Source organism: Plecotus auritus (genome assembly GCF_963455305.1).
Source record: "Plecotus auritus genome assembly, chromosome: 10".
NCBI lineage: Eukaryota > Metazoa > Chordata > Mammalia > Chiroptera > Vespertilionidae > Plecotus > Plecotus auritus.
This window is the reverse complement of record NC_137785.1, coordinates 39,586,197-39,596,287: the sequence shown is the minus strand read 5'-3', so window position 1 is coordinate 39,596,287 and position 10,091 is coordinate 39,586,197. Positions and strand designations below refer to the sequence as shown.

The 10,091-nt window shown below is 46.5% G+C and overlaps 1 protein-coding gene across 2 annotated transcripts in view; it reads left to right on the top strand.

The window, feature by feature from the left end:
* The first annotated feature begins 2,682 nt into the window (after nt 1-2,682).
* Nucleotides 2,683-10,091, top strand: part of WWOX (WW domain containing oxidoreductase) — a 947,098-nt gene continuing 939,689 nt past the window's right edge. Inside the window, exons 1-3 of one of the 2 annotated variants that reach the window (XM_080645807.1) lie at nt 2,683-3,123; nt 9,050-9,114; nt 9,963-10,020. In XM_080645807.1, coding sequence (XP_080501933.1) covers nt 3,017-3,123; nt 9,050-9,114; nt 9,963-10,020 — 230 coding nt within the window. In that variant the 5' untranslated portion in view covers nt 2,683-3,016. The remainder of the gene's footprint in view (nt 3,124-9,049; nt 9,115-9,962; nt 10,021-10,091) is intronic. The other variant, XM_080645808.1, reaches the window with a different exon arrangement.

The following is a 10,091-nucleotide window of genomic DNA, read 5'->3' as shown; positions in this document are numbered from 1 at the left end:
ACACACACACACACACACACACACACAACAATAACGGCCTGTCCTTGGGTCCCTCAGGCCCTTATAACATTTTAATTTAGCTCATGTGCACCCTGGTCGAAAACTTTGGAATGAGTCTCTCTGTTGCTTTCAGTCAAATCGGCATGAGTTAATCAGTATCAGTTTGTGCAAACTCAAAAGGCATAAATCTTAAAATCTGGCATGCCCACTCTCACAAGTCCCCAAATGCCTACATATCTTATTTCTTCAACCTTCTGATAGAGGCCACAGGCAAGGTGTAGGAAGAGAGGAATCAAATGAGGTTATTACAACCATTTGGGACCATTATTGGTGCCTGGGCCACCCAGCCAGACTTGTCAGTTCATGTCTCTCATCTGATGAACTAGGAATTGGAGTAGCAGGTGCTCTCAGACAAGGCTAGAGAACTTAGCAATCAGAACCAACAGTGTTTGAGTACCACCTATGAATCTCTGGCCCAAAATGGGCTTTTCAATGTTTTAAATAAATCTCAGCGCTTGATTCACGAGTTAGTAATTTCCTGACTAATTGTCAGTGTAGATAAGTGGTTCTCAACAGCGGGAACAATTGTCAATGTTTGGAGACATTTTTGGTTGTTACAGCTGTGGGAAGGGAGACATACTGGTATCTAGTGGGCAGAGGACAGGGATGCTGCTAAATGTCCTCCAGTGGACAGGAAAGTGCCCTACAATAAAGATTTACCTGACCCTAAATGACACTAGTGCCAAGGTTTGAGAACTCTGGTGTCCATGGCAGGAGAAGCAGAGAGGGAATTGTTAAAGTGGTGGGAAGAGCAGAGGGTTGGCCCAAAAGTTGAGAATTCTACCAAGTGGACCACTACCCAGTGTGGGGAAGATACCATACTCTAACCCAGTGGTCGGCAAACCGCAGCTCGCCGAGCCACATGCGGCTCTTTGGCCCCTTGAGTGTGGCTCTTCTACAAAATACCAGGGCCTGGGAGAGTCTATTTTGAAGAATTGGCGTTAGAAGAAGTTTAAGTTTAAAAAATTTGGCTCTCAAAAGAAATTTCAATCGTTGTACTGTTGATATTTGGCTCTGTTGACTAATGAGTTTGCCGACCACTGCTCTAACCCTACCTTTGTGCCAAGTCACAGGCAACAGGTGCCAGTAGAGGCTCTGGTGAGGGTAACTCAAAATAAAAATCTAAGCTGTCAGTCCTTGAGAAACTAAGCAGAGGCAGAGGTACTGATCAGAGAAACTGAGACTAATTAGTTTGACTCCATTCACTCCCCCCTGCTCCTTACCATTAGGGGACTTTGTCACCTAATTTCCTATTCATACCTACCAAAGGAATAAATTGGCTTGGGTGACAGAGGCAAAGGGTTAAATTGGGGTGAGCAAAAGAGCAGCAATTTAATGGTAGCTTATTTAAATGCATGCATATTTGGAAAGAGTGATGTTTCCATAGGTCTGAGATGAGATAGTGGACCTGTTAAAATGAAAACATGCTTTCATTAAGTTAGCTTTTGTTTTTTTCAAAGTAAAGTGAGTCTCTCCTCTAAAAAGCATGCAAATCAAGAATCACAAAGAATATCAGTTTTAGGACTTGAAGAAAACTAAAAGCAACACTGATCACCATCCCCTCCTTTAAAATAGGTAGTTCTTTTGAAGGAGACTTGCATTCTTCTGGTGATGTAGGCCAGAGAAATCATGGTCAGTAGATTTCCTTGTAATGCTGGCCTGTGTAGCAAGTTCCAAGGAGGGAATGTTCTGGAAAATGCCTTGGGTGAGGTCAAGTTGAAGATATGCTTCTGGTTTTTGACACAGGACATTAAAGGATACTTATAGGTGCTCCAAGAGGATTTCAGAACATACATCCACTTTGTAAATTTGAAATTTTGTTTCAAATTAGGTTTATAGAAGGTCAAACCTAAGGGATCACATTCATTCATTCATTTGTCTGTTCATTTCATTTAATAAACCTGTTGGTCTAGGCCAGGAGAGGGGAACCTTTTTTCTGCCAAGGGCCGTTTGGATATTTATAACATAATTCCCAACCATACAGAATTATCAACTTAAAAATTAGCCTGCTATATTTGGTCAAGCATTTAATTAACTCACCGTAATGAATTGACAGGGCCAGACCAAATGATTTCCCCAGGCCTTATACTGCCCGCAGGCCTGAGGTTCCCCACTCCTGGTCTAGGCATTTTACTAACTGATAGTGATAGAAAGAAGCATAAGATGTGGTGCTCTATTAGTTTAGTCAGGCTTATGCAGATAAATAAACATTAGCCCTTTATTATCAACAGAACCATGCTCTGGCCGTAGGAGTTTTCTGCAAGACTGGTTAATCAGATGAGTGAATGTGAATTTTTAACAGTCCTCAAGTTTTATAATATTTACAGGCATAAGTAAGTTTGTGAATCAGCCTGGGTGATGGAAAGCGCTGGAAGCTTTCTGAGCAGGAACGTTCACTCTTTCTAACGTCCTAAACCTAAAACAAGAACAGGCGAGACTCCATAATATCAGCGTTGAGGCACCCTTTCTGCTCCACTGTAGTCTGACTGGGCCTGAACTACATTTCCCAGGATGCCCACTTGCAAGAGCACATGTAGGATTGGTCAGAATAATGCGGACGTGATTACGGGTCGCCCAGCAACGTGCGAAGTCCTGGGCCCTAATTGGATATCCTCTCCCCTTCCCTGCGGCCGGGGTGATAACGAGGCTCAGCTCCATTTCCATAGTCCTGGAGCTTCACCAGATTTTACTTCCAGCTGAGCGGCAGTGCCATCTCCTCGGCACTTTTACTACCGTTCTTCTCAGGCCCCGCCCCTTTTACCCTGTCAGCAAAGTAAATTCCGGAAACTGGATTACAGCTACCGAATCGATTGAACGGCTCTGGGCGGCGTAGTACGCAGGCGCGAGCGTTTGGGTCTGGGCGCGCGCGGTGCTCGGTTGAAGCGGGAGTTTCTGGGTGTGAGTCCCGGTAGCGGGCGGCTGATTGCACGGGTGACCCAGCGCCTCCTCTACCGCCATGGCAGCCCTGCGCTATGCGGGCCTGGACGACACGGACAGCGAGGACGAGTTGCCCCTGGGCTGGGAGCAGAGAACCACCAAGGACGGCTGGGTGTACTATGCCAAGTAAGAGGGCTGCAGGGGAGCAGCCGGGGGGCCGCCAGGCCTGGGACACACCTGCAGTGGGACGCACCTGGAACCTGACGGCCTCACGGGCCCCGAACACGGCTGCCCTCGAACCCCGCCTGCGCGGGGTGGGGAACGGTCTGCGTTCCAGCTTGATGAGGTCGGGCGAAGTGGCAGTAACATTGAGCAGCGTCCAGGCTCCTGAGAAGGGACCCTCCTCCCACTGGGGCCTGGGTAGAGCCGTGGTCACCTGGGGGCGGCTAGGGGCGCCCTCTGCTGCTCAGGAAGCAGCTCTGCACAGTGCAATGATGGCAAAGGGCCTTATCAACCCTCCACCCCCCAGAATCAGAAACAACAATAAAAAAATGCAGGTGTCCAGCTCTCTCCTCAGGGGTCTGCGGTGGGGACCTAGGAGTATGTGTTTTTAACAACTGTCCTACTATATGTATATGTGTGTACATGTGTGTATGCACATATACTATAGCTAATATAACTTCATTATAGTTTCACGGGCAAGTTTTAGAAACACTAGCAGACCCTGTCTCCCTACACTTACTGTATGTACGACCTTGGGCCATTGACAGAACTCTCAGTCACAGTGTTCTCATCTGTACAATGGGTTTATATGAGAGTTTTAGTTCGGGCAGTGTACATAAAGCACTTAGCTCAGGTTCAGTAAGTATGCTATGCTCCCTAAATGTTAGTGTTTCAGCACCTCCTGAGGCCTGAAATTAGAACCACCTGGGGACTGTCATAAGTACAGATTTCAGGTCTTCACAGAGACCCTCAGGTAGCAGACACCTAACGTGGGGAATCTTTTTTTTTTTTTTTTTTAAGCTTTCCAGGTGAGTCAGATTATGACTTGGCTTTTAAATCAGTGTTTTTCAACATCTGGTAAACCCATTTATATCTTTTACTTGGTTTCACCTCCAGAGATTCTCATTTGATTGGTTTTCCTCTCCTCCCCATTGGTATATTGTATAATCTTCCCCAGTGAGTCTAATCTACCCAATATTGTGAACCAACAGCAAAATAAGACATTGCTGAGTTCATTCAAGACTCATTGGGATTTTATGTGCCAGTCACTTTGCTGGGCCCTGGTTATACTGAGATAAATGAAATCCAGTTGTCACCCTTAATGAGTGCCCAGTCTTACAGGGTGGAGTGACAGTGAGGTAGTCCCAGTGCATTGTGTGTAGTGAGCAGCAGTCTGTCGAACAGCAGGCATGTGTGGGTAGGAGGGCACCCTAGGTGAGATGACCTGGTGGAGCTGGCACCTGAACCGTGCCTTAGAGCACAGGGAGAAGTGGGCAGGTGGAGGGGGCAGGAGGGCAGTCCAGGTAGAGGAAACAAACTAGAGCCCGTGCATGGCCTGTGTGGTGATGTAGGAACGAGCAGATCCAGGCAGAGGAGGGAGGGCCTGGCTTATGGATGCCCTTTTGTGCCTCATGGAGGAGCTGGGGCTCTGTTGTCAGGACCCAGGGGCCCACTGAGGGATTGGAGCCAGAGAGTGACACCGGGCTGTGTCTTCAGAAAGGTGATTTCTGCTCTGGAGAACGGAAGGGACAGTTTAGCAGCAGGGAGTCACTAGCTCCTGAACGGGCACTTGCTGTTCCCTGTGCCTTTTCCTGAAGGCCCTTTCATCCCTCAGAGCTCTGCTTAATGCACTGCCCAAGGCCCCTTCTGCTTTTGTCCCACCCGGGTACACTCCTCCTAGCCCCCGGATACACTCCTCCCAGCACCTTGATCTCTGCCCCTTGGCACTTAGCTTTGCCCATAGTTGTCTCATTCCTGCTCTTCCCTGATGGCTCCGTCTCCCTCCCTAGACTGTAAACTTGCCGAGGGCAGGGGCTTTTTCTGGTTTACCTCTGTATCCTCAGTGCTCAGCACTGTAAAATAAATCCACGGGGAAGGAATACATGAACTCATGTAGTGAAGGTTTACCGTGGGCCTCTGTGGGGAGGTGGTGGAGTAGGCCCTGGGACGGAAAAGATGCACACAGCCGCTTCCTGCTTTCGGGCCCTCCTTCTGCTCTTCTGTGGGGCCTGTCCTTGTCCTAGTCTCTTACCTCAGGTTCCTGGCTTCCCTTCTGGTTTGCCTGGAGCCTGGTGTTAGGTCTGCAGGTTCCCCATGTGCTCACCCTGCCTTGTTCCCCTGCCCCTTTCCCTATGTTGGGCGGCCTTTGCCACCTGCTTCCTTCCTACATGGCATCCAGTGTCTGGACCTGGGGCTCTTCTTTCATGAAATAAGATCTGTACATGCCAGCCAGCTCCTCTGAGAGCTTCCGGGAGCCCATGGCCAGGGGCCTCAGGGAACACCTATGTGTTCTCTGAAAAGCCACCCCTTAGCCTCCACCATTGTTTTAGGTCTCCCACTGGCCTGTCTGGCCCCAATGTTTACACTGACTGGTGACAAGGCATGGCTGGCTCCCAGCTGGGGGCATCTCTCTCCAGAACCTCTTTCCAGTCCTCTTGTTCCTTGGCTCTCAGGGCTGAAGGATGTCTCGGACCAGTCCTACCCCTGGATTCCCAGCAGTCCCCTTGATCTCTCCTGACCTGCAAGCATCCTGACTCTTATTTCCCCTCTGAACTCTGGGTCACTTGTCTTTCTTGTGGAGTTTGGGAGCCTTTACTAATGGGCTAATAGAAGACTGCCCTTCAGGTAGTTCCTGTTTCCCAACTGTCTTCCTCCCATTGCAACAGGGCCATGCCCAAGGACAGGCTGTAGCCCAGTGCAAGTGGGGTCTTGTGGAGTCCCCTTTCGGCCTTGCCCTCTTCTGTTGGGTGGTTTTGTTGGCTCCTGTGCTTCCCTACATGGCCATGGTGCACTCATGGACCTCAAGGCACATATATCATATGGCTCCAGGTCCACCAGTCAGGGCTCCCAGGGAGGGGCTGTTTCCAGTACCAGAGAGAGCTGACAGGCCTTCTCCCCTACCTTTGCCTGAACCAGGAGATGGGGACAGAAGGGTGAGGTCTCAGGGTTGGGGCAGCCACCTAGGCCTCCCTGGGTGGCCTACCCAATCCCCCCTTTCTTCTGATGCCCGCTTCGCAGCCAGCTTTGCCCCATGGGGAGATGGGTCCCTCCCCCAGGGCGGGCTCTCCTCACAGGCAGTCCTGGGTCTCCCAGTGAACTTAAACTGCTTTAAAACAACAACAAAACCTTAGAAGAGCATACCTGAAAGTGAAATCCATGTAATATATTATGAATTTAATTTTGATCCCTTTGGCTTAAATAAAGATCACTGTTAATTATCTTTTTAAATGGCAAAAAGCTTAATGAAAAAAATAAAAGAGGGCTTCTGTTTAAGGGAGAATAAGATAACACTGGGGACATGTGTCATAGTTTTTTGTGCATTAAAAAGTCACTTTAGGTTATAGTTAAAAAGAACACTTTAATTTTTATATGTAAGTATTAATTTAATATAATACTTCTATGTGAAAGGTATGGCTCTTAGAGGTCTTCACACGTTAACTCATTCAGTTCTCTTTAACCCGAAGAAGTGGGTGCTGCTATTATCCTCATTTTACTGATGTGGAAACTGAGGCACAGGAAGGCTAAATAACCTCCAAGGGCATGTGACTGGTGCATGGGAGAGCCAGAACACATGGGCATCAGGCTCTGGAATCCTCACAACCAAATCACACTGTCTTCACCTCAGCTAGGCTAGGGTCCTCCCACGGGTCACTGTACCCTGCAGGGACAGTTGGCAATGTCTGGAGACAGTTTATGTTTTCACAGTTACTGGGAGGGGTATATTGGCATCTAGTGGGTGGAGACCAGGGAAGCTGCTAATCATCCCACAATGCACAGGACGGTTCCCACAGCAAAGAACCATCCAGCCCATGTGGCCGGAGTGTGAGTGCAAGAAGCCTGGCTTAGGCATTTTCTGTCAAAGTGGAGGAGATGGCATGACAATGTTTATTTTATTTTTAAAAAGTATTTCTTAGGATAGGAGAAAACGGTGTTCTGAGTGAATGTTTCACCTTCTTGGGAAAGCATTTGTTCATTCCACATGCTTACATTTGAGCACCTACTATCGGCCAGGCGCAGGGCTGGGTGCCTGAGGGTTCATCTGGATGCAACAGTGTCAGCATTCCACTCCCGAAAGCAGATGTTTTAGAGCTGGGTTCCAGGCTCATTTGACATGTGCCTATGGGATGACAAGTGCTTTTAATGTCAGACAAAGGAAAATGTGATCCCGTCTGTAAATTTCCCTGAAGAAGCATGAGGCAGGCAAAGCCAAGAGCAGGAAGGTTTTATATTGTTGCCAGTGTTTGGTTTCTCTGATTGCTGTTCCCTTAGTTTGCAAGAAGCAGGGGTCCTGTCAGCGAGGGGCGGGTTATCCTTATTAGGGAGTCTGGGCTTCTGTTTTTGCAAGTAGGATTTGGTGATGGTCATGTACAGACAAGTAGGAGTTGGTCCTTGATACTGATACCCTTTGCTTGTACAGTAGATTAATCAGTCACCAATCACTGTTGCAGGTCTGGTGTCTCCTTGACATGAGTGTGTGGCCAGGGAGACTGGCCAACTAGATGCAGGTGGCACAAGAGCTCAGGTCTGCCTCTGAGTCCAGTGTCCATGCTGTCCCTGCACTGGCCAAACAGATTTTATACAAACAGACCAGAGGCAGCAGTTCTTGAAAAGAACTTGCTTTCGACCTGTAACATTTTACAGCAAGTTTATGCTCTCCATACTTATTCTCTTTCAAATAAGTGATAGGGAAGGAATATTCAAATTTTATCATGTAGAGGTCATTGATTAAATATTTTCTCCTTTGGCAGGGGGATGTGAACTTAGGAAAATCATCCTCCCCTTTGATTGACTCTTGAAACATTCAGCTGTTTCCCTGATTAAGTAATTTTATGTTTTCCTTCATACTTTATCACCTGCTGACAGGTGTCTAGACTGTTATTGGCTTATGATTTTAACTATAACTTTGTGTGCATTTCTTAGATGAAATGCTAAATTTGACACAGAGATCAGACTAGTTTGTATATTTGATTTGTCCAAAATAATAGCTAACACTTTTGAGGGCTTCTTAGATGCCAGGTACTGTGTTTAATCCTTTGAATGCAGTATCCTCATAACATTCCCCTGAGCTCAGTGTTGGGATTATTTCCATTTTGCGGATGAGGAAGTTGAGGCCCCGAGGTTGAGTAACTTTGACCAAAGGCACACAGCTCGGTGACCTATGCACTCTTAATTACCTCTTGGGAGCAATTAGGAATCAGTAGTTAAAAAACACTTTGAAATTATATCTGTGAGAAGAATAAACAAGGAGATTACAGTTATATCTAAGTATCTAAATATCAGCATTATGGATTTGATTGAAGTTTGTCAATCTACTCTGGAATAAAACTAAAACAAATATAAAACAAAGCTCCTCGCCCTGACTGGTTTGGCTCAGTGGATGGAGTGTCGGCCTGCGGACTCAAGGGTCCCAGGTTCGATTCCTGTCAAGGGCATGCACCTTGGTTGCGGGCACATACCCAGTGGGGAGTGTGCAGGAGGCAGCTGATCGATGTTTCTCTCTCATTGATGTTTCTGGCTCTCTATCCCTCTCCCTTCCTCTCTGTAAAAAATCAATAAAATATATTTTAAAAAAACACACAAAAAAACCCAACAAAGCTCCTCTCTAGATATTTGGAGTGATTGAGCTGGCTTTCTAACACTGAAGTTGTGTTCCTCCTCCCTCCCTCCCGAGCAGCAGGCTTTCAGGACATTTCCACAGATCGCTGCTTCTTCCAATCTAGGGAATTTGACTTGATACAAACAGTAACATTTATGTTCTATTTCTTCCTGAATGTAAATTTACTGCTCTCGAGAGAGAGTATTATTTGGGAGAGAAAAAATTTAATGCAATGGATTAATTTTTAGAAGTATAACTTTTACTTACAGTTGTTTTGTGAATTTTTTTAAATAGTCACACTGAAGAGAAGACTCAATGGGAACATCCGAAAACTGGAAAAAGAAAACGAATAGCAGGAGGTTTGTATTTCAAGGTCATAAAGCAAAGCCCTTTGTATGTAAAGCTTTAATTAGATAAGAAAACATCCCAGGCAGGGAGGTGACAGGTCACTGTGTCATTCTGGGAAGGCCCTCTAATAGCGAGCCAGCAGGAGCTGGACTCTCACTCCCAGGAGCTTGTGGGATTTGGCAGAAGGAGGTGATGAGGTCTTTGGGTGGAGTGGTGAGGATGATTTCTTACCGGTCTTAAATTAAAAAGTATAAAAACAGTAGAGGCCTTTGACTCACAGTTTATTAGATTTTCTTATAGCTGCACTGATTGTAAACTTGTTCTTGGTGCCTGTTGTGGAATTAAATATACCAGTGTTTGATGGGATTCCATCGAGATCGCCATGACTTATGGGTGCTTTTGAAGAAGTGTGTCACCCACAGAATAGAAGTATAAGAAGGTATAGTTGAAGAGACAGTATGTACCGATGGAAAAAAAATGGAACTCTATATTGAATAAGAGGCATTGTGAGTCAGCATACAAATGGTGTTGTAAAGATACATTCTGTGAATTCATTCAAGGGAGAATTCACATTGACTGGAGCAACCAGTAAAGTCTTCATCAAAAGCAGGAGCTGAAGCTGGGTGGAGAGTTTAAGAACGACCAAGAAGGAAACAGAGTTTTATTTCTGAGCCAGAGGCAGAAATGTGGAGTCCGTTTGGGCTATTGGGCCTTCAGCAACTGCCACAATGGCAACACGTGACCTAGGTGAGGTCTGGTGGCATAGGCTTCGGGGGCAGGGCCTCTCCTGACCAGGAGGACCCTGCTCAGTTCACCCCACCCCTCCCTCGTGTAGACCTCAGTCTTTTCTGTGTTTCAGATTTGCCGTATGGATGGGAGCAGGAAACGGATGAGAATGGACAAGTGTATTTTGTCGAGTAAGTGTCTACATAGTAACTGTTATCAGCCATTTTACTTTTAAATATTTTTATCATAAAAATTTACATTG